Source organism: Pomacea canaliculata, linkage group LG4 (assembly GCF_003073045.1).
Source record: "Pomacea canaliculata isolate SZHN2017 linkage group LG4, ASM307304v1, whole genome shotgun sequence".
NCBI lineage: Eukaryota > Metazoa > Mollusca > Gastropoda > Architaenioglossa > Ampullariidae > Pomacea > Pomacea canaliculata.
Window position 1 is genome coordinate 3,990,878 of NC_037593.1, and position 20,438 is coordinate 4,011,315.

Consider the following 20,438-nt stretch of genomic DNA (forward strand, 5'->3'; position numbering starts at 1 on the left):
AGCTACAGCACTGGGTGGCTGCCTTGCCCTGATATACCCGTAGTTGCTAGCTCGTGTAAAACACCATCCACCCACCTACCCTCTCCTCGATGCAATGTCGCCCCGCGAAGTGTAGAGTTATTAGATGAAATGATCTCCCCTTGTCTTAACGGTAGGTCAACGACCTACCCGCGGGGTGGCGTCACCAGGAGACCCTTGATGTCATCAGGCGCGTGGCGCAACGTGTGGTGAGGATTCGGGTGCCCTTCCTCAGCGTCCACCGCCCGATTAGCATCTACAGCGATAAGAGGAACTTCGGGGGAACCGGCTTCGCCTACTACGTGGACCACCAGGTCGTCAAGGTGAGTGTCAGTGAGGTTGGAGGTGGAGGAAAGATGATGACTACCCCGTTTAGACGCAAAATGCGACATCTGTGTCATCAGTTGAATTGTCATCGATAATTTGGTTTATGGAGAGCAGATTTTTGTTTCTTCCTGGATATATGTGCATCGCTATCATTAATGCTGATGTTCTTATTGTTCTTCACCATTGTTTACCTTGTGGTCATGCCAGTGATTCAAAGTATAAATGCGATTTGAGGTTCGTGCAACAAGATCGTTATGGTGTGAATGTACGTAAGGATGAACAGTAAACATACTTTTTAAAAAATGGAGGAGTGACCGGCCAGTACGGAACAAACTGGGTGAAACTGCTCCGACCGGAAATTATTCTTAGTTAGCATGATGTGTTTAACTACAAATCGGAAATGCTTTTTGTAGAAAAAAGACAAGTTTATCTTTGATCGGATATACCTATTTCAGGTGCGCACCAACATGCACGTGATCTTCAACAAAGAAGAAGCTGGTGCATCAATTATCGACTTCTTCCTGGATCTCCCAGACCGGAAGCGCCCAAAGCGGATCGAAATCCGGGGCTCTATGCACGACTTCGACTGGAGCATCTCGGAGGATTACGCCAGCATCACCTGCGCTCCTACTGCGAAACTTCTCCAGTACATGAACCTCTTCACCGACATCCCCATCCTATGGGAGACCAGCTTCTTCAGCAACGACAAGCCGCACGTCGACAGGGCAGCCCTCAGCACATCAGCACAACACGCAACAACAACGGAGAATGTCGACAGGGCTCACCACCCAGAAACAGGGGCTTCGCACTTCAAAGATGCTTGTTATTGGGCAGGTATTGACAGAAGTGTCAGCGCATGTGCGCTACAACCGGAAGACTACGTTGTCCTCATCTCCCATCCAGACGGCGGCGAGAAGTGCTTTTCGGTGGGTCATGCAATCGTTTATCCGTGTGCAGGGGTCACGGCGCATACGCGGGCCAGCAAGCATTGCAGCGATCCCGCAGTGAACCAAAACAGTACGTGGGCATCAAGCAGGCTGGAGGGCCAACCCACCTGGCTCACCTTCCTTAAGCGGGTGGCGATGAACTTGGACCGCTACTACAGCACACAGTCCATGAATGGTTGCAGCGGCGCTCCCATCCTAATCCTCAAGCACTCCCTGCGCCATCTGCGCATGCCCATCCTGGACACCAGCCAGCACTCCGGCAGTGTCTGCTTCGAGAAAGGCTTCAGCATCGGCTACGCCACAGCCTTCATGCCCTCCATGTTCGGCAGCTCCCGCTGTCCAGACCGCGTGTCCGAGGAAGCACTGCCTCACTTCCAGGCGGCTGCGCAGAACGGAGACTGGTCGCCGGATTCCATCAGCGACAGCTTCTCGACCAGACGAGTTCGTTCGTCGAGCAGCAAGCTGAAAACGCCATGGCGGAGGGGCATCACAGGACTCAGCGCCACCTCACGGGACAGGCCACCGTCATGTGACATCAGCACGACAGGAAGGCAAGGGAAAGACGAGCAAGTTCATAGGTCGTCGGAGTGTAGAGCGAGGAATGGTGCTCGCATGCTGAAGACAAAGTTAGGAATGAAGCCTTCCACTCGCAAGACGGCTTCATCAACCTCGAAAAGACAGGAAGCCGAGTATATCAGTCGTTTGCTGAGTCTACGAGAGACGGTGACTCTGACCACTCCGCATTGCTTCCGCAAGAACTACATCCAGCAGCGGAGGGAAGCTGGGTGGAAGGCAGACGCCAACAACCTCAGAAGCACTTTCCCCTTCCTCACTCACAACCAGCACCTCCCTACTCAGCTGCCATCCCAGTGCGGCAGAACAGACTGTTGAACACCCAAGACAGCAGGGAGGTCTTGATGCCGGAAGGCGGAAGCTGCAAGGAACTTGTCGCTGCGCGCGCTTCTTCAAACGTTTCCTTCTCCTCAGCTGCAGCACCGCAAACGACAGTTTGTTTCATGCCAATGGCATGCGTGGTACCATTCATGCCAGCTCCTCCTGTCCGTCGCTAGGCCTCAACAGGGATTCTCGAAATAGTGTCGTCCCCGGTCCAAATCCTTGTGATGTACACGTGTAGGATCAGGAGGTCGAGGTAGTCGTATAAATGATTACATACTTGAATCCAGTAGTGGATTCAGTATCATGGTCTTGAAAACTTGCCATCTGTATCCCAGCGACAATCATTTTCATGAATACCGAGAAGTGGTGTCGATTGATGACAAACAAATTCTGAACTCGACCGTTAATCCAGCAACACGGAGCTGCGACTATTCATCTGGCATTGCCGTAGAGAGCTACAAGGACGGTGAGAGGACTGACCCAGGACTTCGTGGCCACCTGCTTGGTCAGAATTATGACCCTGGTCCTCATGTACCCAGTGGAACCCTATCCTGGCTTTTTTAGGGATATTCAACATCAAATCGGCAGAGTTTGGAATCACCAGACTACGAACTCTAGAGGACCTGGAAAGAGATGTTTCACACTGGCCGCCGCCTTGTCGCAATGTTCGTGAATTCTAAATGTTTTGTCTTCGACTCCTTAAATTCCTCCATACTCAACTTACACATCGGGGTACAGTCTGCAATTGTCTGTAAAGACAGATTTTTTTCTACAATTTTCATTCTCGACAGTGTATATGCTTCGCAAAATCCTCCAGACCTACGAGTTCTTAAAACATTTTGTCCCTGGAAAGTGGCGAAAACTTAAAAAAAAAAAAAAAAAAAAAACAACCCAACTAAAGACAAATATTTGTGTCGGGACATTTCTCTTTTGTCAGCGGCAAATAACAGAAGTTCCTGTTGCAAACTGATGAGCCACTAACGGTTAAAAACCTCACACACATACCCACAAAGTATGGTTCAGATCCCACGGGATGGAAATGACATAGTGAACGCCCTTTCACCTGGGAAAATACTGTAAATAAATTGAAATAGTTTTTCTTTGCCATTCTGACCGAATGTTGCCATCAGACTGATATGCCGTAGTCACTTTTCTTTTCTGTGAATAGTCTGCAAAATTAATTTTTAATGGTTTCATACCCAGCAAACCACGTATACACGTGTGAACACGCAGGTTTTTAACAAATGTTCACATGTGCGACATTCACCTGGAAATGAGTGGCAACGGTCAGTGCAGAAAGGCTTCATATCTCATTGACTGTTGTCCATAATTAAACACAATTTAGTTTTTCTGAAGATTCGTGTAAAGAATCGCCCCTAGTGTTTTTTTTTATTCTGCAATATTTTCACCTGACTACGATTTCATAGTTCACAAATTTCTTGGCCATAGAAATGAGACTTTTTAACTTGGTCGCTGTATTGTTTTCATACAGTGGCCACACTTTTCTCTAGTCAGCTCAACTTCAAGTAAAAAAAAGTCAATGACTAAGAAGTCGAAAATATGTGGAATTTATTTTTTTTTATTTATTTAAAAAGGGGTCGAGCTGCACAATAGTCCATGTTGACACAAGAGAACAGTGGACGTTCTCCTACACAGTCCAACAGGCTTGACTGTTGATCGTCCAACATTCTAACTGTCAGATTTCAGACTTGGAAGATTCCAGAGACTTGGTCAGATGAAGACAACTGTTGCAGGTTGAAATAATTGAAAGCAGGACTGACAACCGTTCATGTCCGCCGAAGTCAGACACAACAAAAGCTGTCTTCCAAGGGAGACCTCATCAAAATACCCGGCTTGCACTGGGGCACTACTTTCTGAGTCGTTTGTCCCTTGTAACTGACAGTAGTTTTGATGACAGTTTGAAGGATTTGTGTTTGGTACACCGACTGTCAACCGAGAGGTGGAGATTAATTTGAACATGCATTTCGCACACGGTATGTGTTTTGTGTGCTCAAGATAATTACTGTGATAATTACGGTTCAAGATGTTTATTGAACCTCTCCTATGTACAGGATGTGTTTTAGTCCACTTTCCCCGTCTTTCAGCATTATCAATGTTGCGAATATTGTTGTTGTCAAGCTGAAATACGGAGAAGTTTTAAGCCCATGTGCTTAGAGAAGGAGTATGTACACCCAGGGATTGTTTTAATATACTAGATTTTAACGGGTAATACTCGTAACATTTCGTAACCTGAGGGATGTTGCTGTTACTGTTATGTATGGATACAAACAATCCTTTGCCAGAAAAGGTAAACTCACTGGCCGTGCTGGTAACGTGTTGTCTTCTGTGTATGTGTGGATGCTGCTTGCATGGGACGTGTATGAATGTTGTGCAAGCACAAATGGTGTTTGTGTTCGAAATCCTTCCACTACTTTCTAAATTTGTTACAATGGCTTCTGGTGCTGAATGTTAAGATAAAAAAGATTTTACAACGGAAATACTAGTACGTGCAGCTTGACCTAGCCAGCTTGTCTTTGAGGTGGTGAATCGTTGAGCGGTTAGGGTTAGGTTAAAACAATCCTCGTGTGATCATCTTCCTTCCCCACCCATCCATGCAGTTCACCACCTTGCACACAATGATCGCTTTGGACTGACACTTTACAGGTGAGTATTATCAGTTTTATTTCTCTTTGCACCTACAATGGTTTGCCCGACCATGCTCAGTCTAAGACAGTACTAGTGAAAGCTCATTTTGTTTTGTAACATTCTCCTTTCTCCGAGTAACAATTTTATTTGAAACGCGCTTGATTCCCCACAATGGAAGCTTCCAAGCGAATTACAGTAATAACTAGCAGCAAAGTTGGCATACAGCAAATATTGATCAACGGAAATAATATCGTAATGATACCGCGTACAACGGTGCATAATACGTGAACAGTTGCAATACTTCAATATTCAGATTGGCACTCACACCACAACAACCATTTAACCAGTTTCGATTAGGCCATCTTGTTCATGGTTGCTAAATGGGTCTGATTTCACCCCTAATCACCCAATACTTCGCATGCACAATGTTTATACCATGAGAGAAAATGAGCTAATGGAAACGAGTGGAACAATTATCTGCTGACATTTTTCTCGAACCGTTGAAATAGAAATTGTAGTGCTCATGAAAAAATGAAAACTAATCAGAACGCACTACACATTTCTTGTGGTGTTACAGTGAAACGGGATACAAAGTTTGCTGCAGTGCACAGCACCCCACAGTGACAAGACAATTGTATCACCATTAATAACAAAAAAATGTATACAAAATATTTTTGCACAACTCGGTTCATCGTAATCGTTCACAAATTTTTACTGCGTGTGCGAAACACTGTCTCTGCTTTGCTGTCATGCTCTTCATGATACAGGAAGAAAGTTATGATTGACTTTTACACATTAAAAGCAGCCCCATAACCTCGAACCTTTTCCATTTATACATAATTCTGGGAAAATGCAGGATCTGTAATATCTACTACAGAAATAGTGGTGGCAACAGCGGCAGAGCATTAAATGCAACACGCATTATCACAGATTACTCACAGAAGGACCAGTGACTTCAAGCGGCAACTAAATTGTTTTCTTTGGCGAAGACGAGAAATCGGCAACCAACCGTTGCCTTTCAACCGGATATACATTATCCAATGCATGATTATACCAATTTGTCTACATACCAGTCATGTAACTATTTTACAATGTGGTCTGTCGATATAACAAAATTTCAGCTAGCTGTTGTGAGGAAGGGGTTGGGGGATAAGGAATTGTTGTTTTACGCCGAGCCAGTAACTAATATATGACAAAGCAGCCGGCGTCAGCGAAACCATGTGACCTCTGACCTAGAATTTCAGGACAGCCATGCAACTCACAATGTAATGTAAACCAGCATGAAACATGGACAGATGAACCAGACCTAAGAGTGCAAGAAAACAGAAAGCATGCAACGCTGATTGTATGTCAAATACGAAAAATACATTGGCAGGCATTCAGCCTTGTGAAGTAGTCCCGCCTTCTGAGCACCAATATGGCGGCTAGTAGGCTTCACGCTGAGCCAGCCAGGGTCTATCAATCGGTTTCAGATCGTGCATGAGAACACCAGTTCTGTGTGATAATATTTCGCGTTAAACGTCTACCGCTCCTCGGCGACGAAACTGGAAATCGTACACTTGGATGGCGCCGGTTGTCGTGGTAACGATTAATGCCCGTTCGCTCTGACACAAGTCCGGCGAGGCGTCGACGAAAGTGACGAGCTTCATCTCGGCGTCCGACACCTCGGCCAACGAAAAGATGACCGAGCATTGGCCGGTCTCCGTGGAGACCACGTGCAGCCTGGCCGTCTTGCCGTCCACCACGAAGACGTTGGCGTAGCCGTCCCAGCACAAGCCCATGGGCGCCTTCAGCATCGTGTCCGCTGACCCACCGACCCCCGAGTACGTGTGTTTGAGAGTGTTCTCCCTTGTGAAGATCTTCACGTCGTGGTTTGTCCAGTCAGAGATGCATATCTGAAGAAAGGTTGGGACGGAGAAGAAAAATAAAATAAGATTCTCACATCATTCCATGAAATAAACGTTGGAGGATGTATCTCATCCTACACTTTCCCACTTTTCCTTTCTCGCCCTTTGACCACAATTACATTCCAACCTCGCCACAGCACCGTTTTCATCTCGACACCAGACCGTTTTTACATCGATACAAGACGATACAAGTCCATTCTTACCTCACCACCTCCACACATGTCCACACAGCGAGGGTAGGCCACGTTGGCGCAGTCGATTGCTCGCAGGATGACGCCCATGTAGTCGATGACGTGTACCTTCGGATTGCCGAAAGGTGGACACACGCTGGCTACCAGGGAGGTGGGACTGTACGTGGCCAGTGAGGCGTAGCCGTCACGCGTAGTGAAGTGTGACCGGTACAGCAAACGGTTGCCTCCAGCGGCAACATCTACCATGCGAATTTTCTGTTCCTAAAAATAAGAAATAGGATTATGGAACGAACAGGTTTACCTTCGCACTTTTTAAACCCCACTTAGAAGTTCCAAGTAGGTCAAAGCTTGGCTCAAGGCCACAAGGTATTTTTTCTGTTTGTCTGATACAAATCAGCGTTTTAACATTTAAAAGAAAAATAATTCAAGTTGAAGCAAGATATGTCTTCCAAGTACAATGTGATCAATGTTATAAAAAAGGTTGACAGCAGAAATAAGCAAAGGGAATGCATTGTCTCTCGCACCAGCGCCGGGCGCTGTTGGATCACGTGACTCGAGTTAGGAATTCGGCAGAACCATGCGTTCGGGTTGTGAGCCCTGTTACACATTGCGAGACAAAATGATGTGTTACAAGAAATAACAAGAAAAAAACCAAATGAAAGAAAACATTAAAACTAAAATAAAGCAAGGAAGGAGAAATAAAAAGATGTTCATCAAATCAAGCTAACCAAATGTAATGGATTGGGGAGGGGGCGGGACAAAGTACGATGTTGGTAGACTTCGATAGAGACAGACAAGAGGAAAACATCACGGGTAGTTAGAGACAGACAAGAGGAAAACATCACGGGTAGTTCACCTTAGGGTAGGTGACGGCCAGCACTCCTGACTTTCTCAAGGCCACGTCCCAGGGTTCGGCGTCCTCCGAGAAACACATGGCATCGAGCACGCGGCCGCCGACAATATCGACGAGCTTGAGGCATTTGTTCCAGCGGTCAGTCACCACCACGCGGTCCCGGCAAACCGCCGTCAGCCCCACCACGCCCGGCATGTTCTTGACGTCACTCTCGTGCGTGGCCAGGAAGTTGCGCACGCAGACTATCTTAGGCGCACGCGCTTGGTCGCCGTCCGACACCACAATGTGGTAAGGAGGAGCGGGCGAAGTGGCGGGCGAGCGGCTGCCGCTTGTCGCCCGGCCATAGGCGGCTGAGAGCCTCGCTTCCCAGGGACGAAAACTCTTCGTCGGATGTATAGACGGAGCCACCGTTCTTGCTGTTGTCGCCGCTGTCGCTGCTTCTTGGAAGGAGTTTCGATGCTGGCGTGTCGTTGTCGTAGACTACAGTGGGGGAGGGGGTAACAGAGCAGGACTTCTCGGAGGATCGTCTCCCATGGGCGACATCGCGTTCGTCGTCAACGGACCGCAAAGCGTGTCGTCTGCGAGCGCCTGGAGGAAAAGCCCCCTCGCTGCGAGGTCTCCGTCGGCGTGGGAGGCTTCTGCTTCTGCTCTTTGCCTCCTCAATTACCGTCGACCCAAAGTCCGGCGAGGTTGGACTTCGTCTGACAGGGGGCTGCGAGTTTTTCGGGACCTCCAGCTTTTGCCGCATGTGGTCCGTCAAATCCGACTCCACCGTCGTGGCACCGCTTGGCGTTGCAGTCGCTGGAGCAGAGGCAGCTGCGCCAGGGGGAGAGAAACCTCTTCTGGCAATCCTTCCTTTCTGTGAAGAAAAAGAGGGGCCTAAGCCGAGGGACACATCATCCCATGCCTCATCTCCGGGGACCGACCTTTGCTGTAATAGAAGTACAGAATCCCGAGGGGCAAGGGGCGAAGAGTAGGAATTGGGATCAGAGGAGTACCTGTGCGTTCTGGGTCTGGCGCCGCTGGAATCCTGCGGCTTGCGTTCGAGAGAAAAGGTGCCAAAGGTCAGTTTGCGAAAGAGTGTCTCGAAGGTTTTGTCCGGGTAGAAGACGATCTCGCTGAGTGTACTGTCCTTGCGGGTGCTCTCCATGACCTGCTCCTGCTTCTTCAGCTCCTCCTCAACGTCGTTCAGCGCCGTCAGACCGTCCAGCGTCGAGCAGGCGCCTCCTTCCACGTTCGACAGCGTTTCCGCCATTTTGTCGAACACCTGGCTGACCTCCAGCGCGCGCTCCTTCACCCCCGACAGGCGGCGTCGCTCTCTGTCTACCAGCATGTCCAGCTGCCGCCCCAGCTCGCGCTTCTGCTCCAGAACCATCAGCTCCAGCTTGGTTTTGACCTCACTGACAGCTGCCTCGGTCTGTAACTGCAGCTGCTCCTTCTTGGAGTTCAGTTCTGTCACGTGACTGTTGACCTTGTCCATGAGACCTTCCAGCCTGATCTGCCACGCGAAGTTAGGCCAGAGTTAACACTCCAGTGCTTTTGTAATAAGCCGATTAGTCAGAAAGCTTCCGGTAAGTCGAATTATTAAAATAGGATGAAATTGTATATCGAAAATAGGAAGGTAAGGTATTTATTAAGAATTTAGAAACTGTTATTTTACAAAAAAATTATTGTAATCGTGGTTGATTTCGTACCTTCAGCAAATCGAAATCTTGCTTCAGCTTCAGTTTGCGCTCGTCAGCAATGGCGCGAGAATCTCGCTCCGACACGTGATACTGGATGCAATCCAAGTGCGTCTGCACGCAGCACTCCTCGCACACGCTGCGCCGTTTCTGTGTGCAGTAAGCTGCTAGTGCCATCTGCGGGGAAGAGAGAGCTTTTAAAGGCCTTCTTCGACCGGAACCATGTTCTCGAACATTCCACTATGTATGACAATCGTAAACTCGACAGTCGATGGAACGTAAGGAAAGTAAGGCACAGACAAGGGAGGCTTTTCCTTAAATAGATAAAACTAATGTTTTTAATATGCCGTTCATATTGTCTTTCCTTGTTCCAATTAAACATGATTTCTTGATCTTGGTAGGAAACCTCTGTAAAATTGAAACCCATCTATAGAAATCGTGAGATGAAAAGGCAGACTTCTGGTGACAGTTGGGACCGCAATCCCCGGTATTTCAATGTTCGCTATGACGAGTTTTTAAAAATTCCCCATCTCGCTACTGGAAACACTATAAGAACCAGAACCAGGGTCTGAAAGTTTGATCTGGCAGTTTGACCTGGGTGAGAATGTGGATAAACTGGTGATGGCTGCGTCACCATGGTTACCTTCGCGTGTTTAGTACAAATTGCTTTCGCGGTGGTCTCCCCGTTGAAGACGGAGTTACTCATGTGGCCGGAGGACGCCATGGTCTGCAGTTTGCTGCTCAGCTGAGACAGGAAAAAATTGGTCGGGAAGGAGTCGGCCCATGTACGTGCCTGCAAAGATGCAGATTACAAAAAAGGCAAATTATTACCACGTGACCAATAACAGACGTATTACATGATCTGAGGAAGAAACCAGAAAAACGCGACTCTCTCTCTTTCTTTTTCCCCTCTCTCCTCCTCCCCCTTTCCCGGTGGGGAGTGGGGTTTGAAAAGTTCTGAAACATAAGTTTTTCAAACTGTTTTACAGTTGTTAGCTATTTCTAGGGTAATATAAGAGGTTGAATGAAGAAAATACTAACAATTTTCCTTGTCTATATATTATTAAAATGTCTTCAGATACATATGTTTGTAACGATCTCAAGAAAAAAAGCAGATGATCTCAATTATGTCCAAAAAAAAAATAAGACTTAGAATTTCTCTAGGAATGTAACAGAGAATTATTATTTAGTTCTCGGTCTGAAAATCGCTCTAATATAGAGCTTCGTCAATTCTCACAAAATCTCCCCATGGCCGAGATTCGATTCCAAGAAAGAACCATAAGCAGGAAAGTGTTACCTCGCCGCGCAGCTCGGGTTGAATGGGTTTCTGCAGAAAGGACATGGGAACCAGTCGGTCCCAGTCTCCGCGATCTTGCCGGTGATGTATTTGAAGAGACAGCCCCGGCAGAAGGTGTGCAGACATGGCAGCTGCTTGGGATCCCTGTACTCTTCGAAGCATATATTGCAGATGAGAAAGTCATCGCGTAGTTCTTCCACGAAATTCATGGCGAAAGATGTTTTCCACAGACTCAAGGATGGAGACTTGTTGCGACCGACATGACAGTCTCCGGTCGTCTGCGTTGTGCAGGGGACGTAACCCTTCAGACCATTTTCCACATGAGAGTTCTCTGCCCCTGTATCACGTGTCCGTCACACTGTGTCATTATTTTGAAGTTGTTTGCTCTGACAGATAAAATGCCTTGCTTCTTATTTATTGCTGGGGTACTTCTCTGCCACATTCAGCAGCTGGAAAATTTTTATGAAACCGAGAAGAGCGCAGCCTGATGCTCCGGTGTGTATGTGTGTGTGTCCGCTGGTTTCCTGCTGTTAATCTCTCAGAACTTCTGTTTGTATTTCATTTGGTAAATAATGTCTTGCACACCTCGGTATACGGCCACATCACTGAGAGCACCTCGCCAACTTTCAGAAACCCTGAAACATAACATTCAGGTGTGGTTAAACAGTATTTCCCGTAAAGTTCGCGCTGTTCATTGTTAAGCTCAGTCACAATAAAAGGAACAAGACAAGGACATCAGGATGTTGGCTTGGGACGTAGGCTGTCAACTTGACTTCTTATTTTGCAAACAGGTAGCCGACATGATTTAATTGAAATTTATGGAGCACACGAACAACACACGCATTAAGCAAGATGACGCACCCGGGGGCATCAAGTGCGCTCTGACAGCGAATAAACTTGCTTTTGACCTACGAGACTCATTTAAAGGGAAAAGAAAGGTGTGTATAAAGGCCGAACTTTTAGTTTATGGCGGAAAGAGTGGTTCGACCCCAGGGAGGGAGCGCGCAGTGCTAGTGTCACCTGAAACTCTTTAGTTACTTTCGACCGAGACAGAAAACACTAACAAACACTTGAATGTAAAAAAATAAGTGTAGTAAAGAAAAATATTCAACATGCAAAATGATTAACGCATTCTGCAGACTTACATTAAAACACATAAAAAGCATTATTCCCCTTAAAGACAAAAGTCTTTCGCTGCAGTCACTTCTGTAGAAAGTCCTCCACGCACACACCACCACCACCACACACTACCACTTGTACTGGCGTTAGACGGTTAGAGAGGATATTCTAATCGGACATGATATGGAACCTCAGCATCTATCATTTAAACACAGCTTACCTTAACCCTGACTTGCTTTCCCCTTTAAAAATAAATTTGAAGTAACTACCTAGATTCACTTTCAAGTGTAAGGGTTCTCGTGCTTCGTGTGACCTATCTACCTGCCAACCTCCATGTGTGTCTATCTGGTTATCAGTTACCAAAGATGAGAAATCACGACAGCAACGCACCCCTGTTGCCCATGTTCACTGCTGTATAGGTGTGCTTAAAAAATAGAATTTTAGCCTGAAGACTTTTTCTGTAAACTAGTTGTATTCTTCTCTTGTAAGTCCTCAGATGTACGCTTTAATCTCCACCAATCTCAAGGAAAATATTGGAATCAGAATTCACCAATAATTATTTTTTTGTTTTTATTTCAGACATCTAAACAGCCTCTTATAGTGTTTTAAAATATAGAATATCTGATAGCAGTTTGTGACTGGTATTTGTATGTATACACTGGTGTTAATGGAGAGTGGATGTGGATGGGCCAGACGTGGGTAAAGTGACCTTTCCAGGCGGCCCATAATTTATGTCTTCATCTCTGATAGGTTTGGCCAAGTTACGACTTATTATTACTATCTACTCCTCTTGGTCAAGGGACAATTTTTTTAAAGACTCTTAGAAGCACCTCGGCCTAGTGCCGAACTCGTGTGACGATAATCTGAAAGATTCAAAAGATTTTTCTTTCAAATGACTGAGTGCACTACAGGGTTCACTTTAATTAAGGATAAATTTCCTCCCTTACCCACCCCCCTCCACACACACACATATTTCTGTTCAGGAGATACGTATACAAACATCACCATGCACAGAAATAGGTCAAAAGCCCTTGACATCACGAGAGGGCAAGACGTGCGTGCATCCTCAAGAAGAAAGAAGGGCCGCCATTTACATGTGGTATGTGGGCTTATCTCCACAACATAGACATTAATGTCACAGAAGAGAAGACAGATGTCCCTCACACTTTTTCTTTTGTCCTTTAAATGTGAGCGCGCATGTCTTTGTGTCGGTTGGTGTATTGTGTATTCTTCGTGCTTTAACCTACATATATATATAAACACCTAACGTACATATAAGGATATAACCTTTTTTATTTCACTCCCCCTTGTCACGAGTCTCTGTTCAGCTCAACAAAAAAGAAAGTTTGGAGTTCTCTCTCTCGTCATGCTGGCCTGGCTGAAGCACACAGACATAAATCTCTACTCGTGTGCCAGGCTGTGACAACAAACAAGACAAAGCGTGCCAGACAGGAGTGCCACGTGACTGTGTAGAGTGGCTGTCTGGCCCCTTTAATGGCAGGTGACCTCAGTAGCTTCAAAGTAACCTTTAAATCTTGCTGCAGGTGTCAAAAGATTGGGTGATGGATGAATGCATGAACTTTTTATGTTGTAGTTTGTCTGCATGCATCACTTATGTCGATGGCTGGATGATAGACTGAGGAATCAAGGTGTATAAACTGATACATAATGTGTTTATTTTATCATACACTATAGTTTTATTACATAGGTTGCTTATACAGATACACGCATTATAGTCCGATATCAATATAACCTTTTATAATACAATTCTTGTAATAAAATTCACTTTTATTTTTGTCATGAATTTCAGCAATGCTTGTCTATTTTTATACATACAAGAAAATGTCGGCAACTAGACTGTCAAGTGTAGCAAACTGTATTCAATCCACCCGACAGTGAGCACACAGTAAGCGACCTGGAGCTTTTCAGTCCATTGTACACTCGCCATGCAGATGTACCCGAGATCAGCTTTAAAAGCGGCGATGAAACTTCTAGAGGAATGTTAATGGCAAATGATTTAGTGAAGGATCCGCCTGAGTGCACAGAGGTCAGCAGAGTAAGTGTTAAAGTGATTTCATGCCAACAGAAGACTGACCACCTAGAAAACTGTAAAACTCTCGGTTATGCAGTAGAGACACCTGTAAACACTATTGCTTTAATGTTCATGCCGCCGATAAATTGATTAAAAAAAGTCTTTGTGTCTTGTGCAATCGAGCAATGAAATGGAAGTCGTCGCTGTAGAGTCAAGGATCGCGAGGTAAATGAAAGTCTTAGCAACAGCGAAACTGAATATACATATATGTCAACGACTATATATGTCTACTACACCTTGGAGCATAAGTAGTATCGCAGGTACTTCCTGGTCACAGGATTTGTGTCGCAGTATTTTCGTATCGTTGCGAAGGCTTATCGTTGGAGATCTACACAGGGCCGCGCCAGGTGTGTTACCTGTCATCTCACCTTCTGCAGCGCAATGACATCATTATTATCCCGTGGCTAAGGTCAGGTGTACCGACTGTATCTGATTATCCCTCGCGACGAGGCTAAATTATAACAACCCATACATTGTATTTGTTTTAGTGTTATTTCCATAAAATTTTTTGATAATTCATTCGTCATATAAAACACTCCCCACCCTCCAAGTTTGCACCGGGTGGGGTGTGTGTGAGAACGGGATCTTGCACAAAGAGGATTCTCGGTGGGTTTTGCTTCAGGATTTGACAACCACTTGATGCCACCTCTCGGTAATCACATATATTCACCATGGAGACTGTGTACAGACACATCTATAAAGCCACTCCTAGCAAGGTTCCCTGTCTCTATTTAAAGTAACATGCTTGAGTTCTTGCAGACATGTCACGCCTGACCTCGAGTGACCTGTTTACACCCGACACGAATGGTAAACTGTAATTTTGAAACCGCAGGCCATAGGACTTCTCTAACTGGAAAAAAGTGTCTTACAGTTTAAAAAAAACTCATTAGTATAATTACTTGTTTATTTCTGTCTTTTCTTGCAAACTTGCAGATGTATCTTAAAGCCTCGATGTTTAATATACAGTATATATCTATATAGCTATACTTCATCTGTATACATGTAACATATCGCGAGACGTTGCAGTTCCTATAATAGGATAGTGGTAATGGCGGTGGTAATGCTGAAGCAGATGTTACCAATCGATGATCGAGTCATTAACGATTTCACTGCACGTGTTGACGGTGTACATGGTGATGGAGAAGTTCACATCGGTGCAATCGACTGATCGTACATTGTCAGTGTGTGTGGACGGATGTAAGGAACGGGTGGCTGTGTGAGGGGTCATGATGACTTTTACAGAACACATCACAAGACAGGTCCGGGTGCTGTACCTGGGGCTCTTGGGACCTAAGCGAGTACAGACTGGATGTTACAGGTTAACGGCTCTCCTGTAATAAAACCCGGGTACGTCCGTACGATCCATTGTCCTGTTGTCACATGCCTCCTGACAGCAGTGGTGTGTGTGTTGCTGGGGTAGGTGTACACTGGGTGACATTTATATACGAAAACATATCAAATTCCACTATTAACAGTCAGTGTGTTCAAGTTCAAAACATACAGATCAGAACAGCCAATGAAAATAGTTGGAAAGGTGGGACCACTGCAACATCGCTCTCCCACCTCTCTGTTCTAACGGTTCCTCTCCTCACCTCTAGCTTCACGTTGGGGTGGATGGTCACCCATAACATTTAAAGGTTATAAATGTCAATAGCCCCTTTTACAACAATAAAAGAGGAGGAACTTAATCACCCCTTCCCTTGAGAAATAAAAGTCTGGACGAATTAATCGAAAGTGGATGAATATTTATTTATAATCCAAGCTGGTTCAGTAAGCGTTAGAAACGTTGTTTCTTGCAGACAGTGTAACCCTCACAGCTCTCTGTGAATTTGATGGAAAACATATTTGCATGTCAATGGCACGTGATTTGTATTTTTCTGTTCGTCCTCTGCATCGTCTGCTGAGACAAGAACCCAAAGGCCTGTGAACAAGTCCGCTATCGGCACCAGGCACCTCTGGAGGCATTTCTTTCCCCAAGTCAAGAAAATATACAGAAGATATTGCCAGACCGCTTCGACTATCACGAACTTGTATTAGTGGACTGCTGGCAGACGAGTTTTTCCAGTTAACTACTAAAACGAGGCATTAGACTACAAAGCTTCCGGTCTAGTCACGTTCTTTGTTTAGGCTCGCCGAGACTAACAGAGGAAAACTTGGCAAGAGGCTAAGGTTGGTCTCGGCAGACAGACAGCAGTCCACTACACACGTCCGTGGACTAACTGAATTACTGCATACGTCATCGTGTCTTGAAAACGAGGTTCGACTATAGTCTCACTTTTTTCATTCTTTTTGACCTGTTTGCTGTCTTACAGCAGTTCGGTAAAGTTTATATTTCAAAGGAAAGCGGTGTCACGGTGGAGAACTATGCAAGTTTGTCTGATTCTCATCAAATTTGGCCAAAATATTCTTGTCATCTGTGATTAGATCAAGGGCATTGTTTGTTTGGAGTTTATTGATGTTTATTTTTTCTACACCTAAATGCTATCAGTGACTCTATATGCAAAACAAAAAAAAAAAAAAAAAAAAAACTGTCCAAAATAAATTTCAATATACTTCTACCAAACCGAGCAAATTTGGGGGCCATATTTTGAGAGACTAACCCTTAAGAGCGCAGATACAGGGAAGGAGGGGGAAAGGGAGCAAACGAGGCGCGTGACGGTTGACACCACCTAATTTTTTTTTTTCTCCCTCGAAACATCGTCCCCGACCATGTAGCTGTCAACCTGTCCAGTTAGACAGGGGCCATCAAGCCAGGTACCCACCCTGGCTAGTTCCATTCAAAAAATATTTATCAAAATTACTAATTATTCATGCAAGGTGGAGAGGAGGTAGAATTTATCAGCAGTTCACCGAATTAACGTCCTCGTCACTCATTTCCGACAAAACGCAAGCACACAATCCCTTATCTAAACCTCACGACTCAGAAACAAATTAACAAAGGCGAGAAAGCTTGATATACTTGTAACAGTGCTCATGATCTCTACTTATGTCCTATATCTCGCAGAAAGAAATTGCTCCAATTTGCTCGTGAGCTCAACTTCGAGTAATCCTCGCTGAACAGGTTCCTGAAGTTTAGTGCATACCTTCTACAGTTCGCTTAGGAAAAGAAAAGCATTTGTCCACCTATCAACAAATCCTCTCTGCACCAAACTTTTAAGATAAGATTCAGTCTTGCCGAGACTAATGAACAAAACAGAAAAAGCAAAACACAAGCAGATGGGGGAGTGGTGATCAGACTTACCAGCAGGTGAGATCAGACGGACGGCGCTGAGTACTGAAGGTCCCTTTGAATCCACACAGTCACCTCCAGGGCGCCATGCGTGTAGTCTCACCGCCATAAATACACACCTGCCTGGTGAGCTGTTAGATCGCGTGTCACCCCGTTGCACACGCTCCAGGTGGAATTATATAGCTGTACAAAAGTGATACGCACGTGCGACGGGCACTTTTTTCTTTGCAATGGTCAGTGACTATGGGTGTACGTGCTTCTCTGTCATACGGTATCGCTACCTACAGCCTCTTGTATCTTGTAAAGTGCATGTGATGTTTAAATCTCATTATTATTATTCAGGGACTTTTTACTTTCTTGATGTCAAAATAATTTTACAAGAACGAAGGAACGATTGTCTATGACATCGTCAATACCTCGCGATGAGTGTCAACTCACGCACGCACGCAATCGTTCTAACAATACTGTATAGGCTAGAAGGGAGAAGAGCGACAAGATAGAAAGTTATTTATAAGAATCGGGGTAATCGCCAGCACATGCATAGAAAGGTAAAAGGTCACCCCAAAGAGGGAGGTGTTAGAGATCGTATTTTTCTCGGGGTCAGTGCCTATCTCCTCTATCTTGCTGCCTTACCTTCCACAACCCCCTAATGAGACAGGAATTCCCGAAAGCTATGTCAGATTGGAGGGGAAGGGGAAGCTCGATGCCCCCACACGGGTATCGTACCTTCGGGTTTGGACGCCAGCGCTCTAACCACTCAGCAAGAAAGGTGGAGAGTTTTTTTACAAGGACAATGAGAGAAAAGCGTGACACAAACAGATAACAATGTAATTCAACGAGGAAACAATTGATTAACCTTTCCTCCGGCATTTTTGCATTGTTCCAGCCCGGTAACCCCAGGGTGCGGATGTCAGGAGCCGCCGCTTGATTTTAGAAGCCATGGGTACCCTTCCAGACGTCTGTAATTATATCATCTTGCAAGAGACTACACTCAAACTGGTAAAACCAACTGTCCACTATTCTTTCCAGCTGCATCTACTTTCAAACTCAAACAATCCTCACCCCACCGTCCCACACCCACAAACAAATTGAGCCTGACGATGGTGATCATACTCAAATGCGGAAGCTTGAAAACCAGACAGCCGCTGTTGATGAGAAAGATGATGCAGCTAACATTAAGGTTGCACCTGAGAAAATACCTTCCTGTGGCAGGTAGTCCCACACTCGTGACAGACATGTCAGTGGCCATCCCAGGGCGGTAGATCATCACTTCAGGCTCCACGTGACAGAACTTCATTCAACAACACAGTCACCTGCTACAATCGCCTGTGTATTGGTGTCCTGCGACTAAGGTACCAGCAGCATCGTCTACAAACATATTTTCGTAAATCCATCAGAATCTCAGGTAAAGATGAACTACTCGATCCCAGTGTCGAAAAGAAAGTGCTAACAATCGTCGCGCGCCTCTCTACCTGAGGATATCTGCAATACATTGCACTGGACACAAACAGCCAAAGACACACAAATTATCGTTACAGAAGAGAAATGACAAAGAAGAAAAGCAGGCTACAGGAATAGAATATTTTTAAATGACGATATGACCCTATTGAAATAGATGAAAGACCTGGATTGTGTGAAAAGACAATGGTCTACAGATGGTAAAGACTGGTACCTCAAGAAGACGCCATGATGTACACCTCTCTCAAGCCGGGATCCACAGATTTCACATTTAAACCTTGGTGAAGACAGCTCCGACTGTGACAAACTTGACCAGTCTGTCCTAGTTATCTGTTAGGTCGCCCCCCAGGGGATTCAATGCACCAAACACCGCTAAATAATCGTGGATTCGACCACAGCGTGTTTTTGACTGAATGTAAATTGACTGTCGCCAAAGACTTTTATCTTTGAAAGGGAAATATGGTCTGAATTTCGTGTGTTTAATAAATTTTCAATTTATTTCTTAAATTCAGATTTCTGTTGGTGTTTTCTATCTCTTTCGAACTCAATCACTTTAGTCTACTCAGTATGCTGAAGTCTGTAAGTTCAATATTATCGATATCCATGGAGTCGATGCCAGTAGTCTTCTGGCGATTTCTATTCTCTATTCCCGACTCTGTTCATCTATTCTGCGTTCCCACAGACAACACAACGGCTTTCCGAGCTGTAGATCGATGTGAACTGTAACCACTCACAATGTCGGTTGACATCGATGATGTAGTAGAGCAGAGCAACGATCCAAGCCTCCAACATCAACGACAGCACAGCTGGATTTTTTTAGTCGTTCCTTCCTCTTTTTTTTTTTTTTTTTTTTTTTCTTCGTTTGCTGACAGATATTGATCTCCGTCTGTGTCTTATGTACGTTTATTAGCCTCTCTCTTGTACAGTGCATCGAGCCTTCTGCGCTTTAATATTATCACGTGTTTGTGTGTGTATATATACATATGATGTATATTTTCCTGTCGTTGATCCTGACTATATTTTTTAATATCCTTTAATTTATTTGATGACATGTACAGCCACAGAAAAATGATTTTAAAGATGTGGAAGAAAAGAACAAGTGAGTGAGGCTGAAAGTTAGGTTTTCGTGTATTAGGTGCTACAATCCGATGCATGGATGTAAGAGAGAGAGACTGCATAGACAGCCAAGATGGGTATGTAAGTGTGTGTATAATATATATGATAGACAGAAGTTTGCCTGTAGGCACTGTATGTAATGCTGACGACTAACAGTTGAACAGCTCCACGCCCCTGAGAAGGGGAAAGAATAAAGAATCTCGAACCTTGAATGAGAGAGGATGTTCGCTACTCACCATGGACACCGGGTCATCCACGTCAGCCCTGCGCACACCTGTCTCGTTCTCGTGCTGTGAACGGGACCTTGAGAAACATTCACCGAGGGCAGACGACAAATCAAACACGCGCTGCGCGTGCGTGGATGATAGGAGAGCACACGCGTGTGTTTGCAATGCTTTGTAGGTGCGCCCGCGCGTGTCTTGGTGAGTGCGTGCACACGTGCTGATGCATGTTGTAATGGCTCTCGTGCGTGTATCTATGTTTATGCGTGTATAAAATGTGTCTGTGTCGCGGCAGATGCTTGTGTGGGTTTGGTTTTTCTGCTTTACAAGCGAGTGCCTCCTGTCGCGTGGCTTTGTGGATTCAGGTGGCCTTATCGTGTTCACCAAATGGTCGACAGTCAACCAGTTTTTGGTTTTTTTTTTCGTGGATATTTCGCA

At 45.2% G+C, this 20,438-nt stretch overlaps 2 protein-coding genes across 3 annotated transcripts; both read right to left on the minus strand.

Annotated features, from left to right (window-relative positions):
- Positions 1-4,853: 4,853 nt before the first annotated feature.
- LOC112562528 lies at positions 4,854-8,122 on the minus strand. The gene is made up of 3 exons (XM_025235810.1): positions 7,790-8,122; positions 6,946-7,194; positions 4,854-6,730 (listed from the first exon to the last, which is right to left on the minus strand). Exons 1-3 carry the CDS (start codon positions 7,979-7,981, stop codon positions 6,350-6,352), a joined length of 822 nt encoding a protein of 273 aa, XP_025091595.1. The 5' UTR covers positions 7,982-8,122; the 3' UTR covers positions 4,854-6,349.
- On the minus strand, positions 7,789-20,281 carry LOC112562526. 2 transcript variants are annotated; one of them, XM_025235809.1, is made up of 5 exons: positions 20,016-20,281; positions 10,766-11,400; positions 10,112-10,261; positions 9,481-9,645; positions 7,789-9,284 (listed from the first exon to the last, which is right to left on the minus strand). In XM_025235809.1, exons 2-5 carry the CDS (start codon positions 10,925-10,927, stop codon positions 8,034-8,036), a joined length of 1,728 nt encoding a protein of 575 aa, XP_025091594.1. In that variant the 5' UTR covers positions 10,928-11,400; positions 20,016-20,281; the 3' UTR covers positions 7,789-8,033. The 2 variants fall into 2 exon arrangements, with proteins under 2 accessions (XP_025091594.1, XP_025091593.1); XM_025235808.1 differs by lacking the exon at positions 20,016-20,281 and adding an exon at positions 17,218-17,416.
- Positions 20,282-20,438: the final 157 nt, after the last annotated feature.

Coding starts and splice junctions, on each gene's coding strand:
- LOC112562528 (XM_025235810.1), bottom strand. CDS start 7,981: ATGCCGGGCGTGGTGGGGCTGACGGCGGTTTGCCGGGACCGCGTGGTG. Junction 7,195..7,789: donor TGGCCGTCACCTACCCTAAG/GTGAACTACCCG, acceptor TCTTATTTTTAG/GAACAGAAAATTCGCATGGT. Junction 6,731..6,945: donor ACATGTGTGGAGGTGGTGAG/GTAAGAATGGAC, acceptor ACCTTTCTTCAG/ATATGCATCTCTGACTGGAC.
- LOC112562526 (XM_025235809.1), bottom strand. CDS start 10,927: ATGCTTCGAAGAGTACAGGGATCCCAAGCAGCTGCCATGTCTGCACAC. Junction 9,646..10,111: donor TTTGTACTAAACACGCGAAG/GTAACCATGGTG, acceptor TCTTCCCCGCAG/ATGGCACTAGCAGCTTACTG. Junction 9,285..9,480: donor AAGATTTCGATTTGCTGAAG/GTACGAAATCAA, acceptor TTCGCGTGGCAG/ATCAGGCTGGAAGGTCTCAT.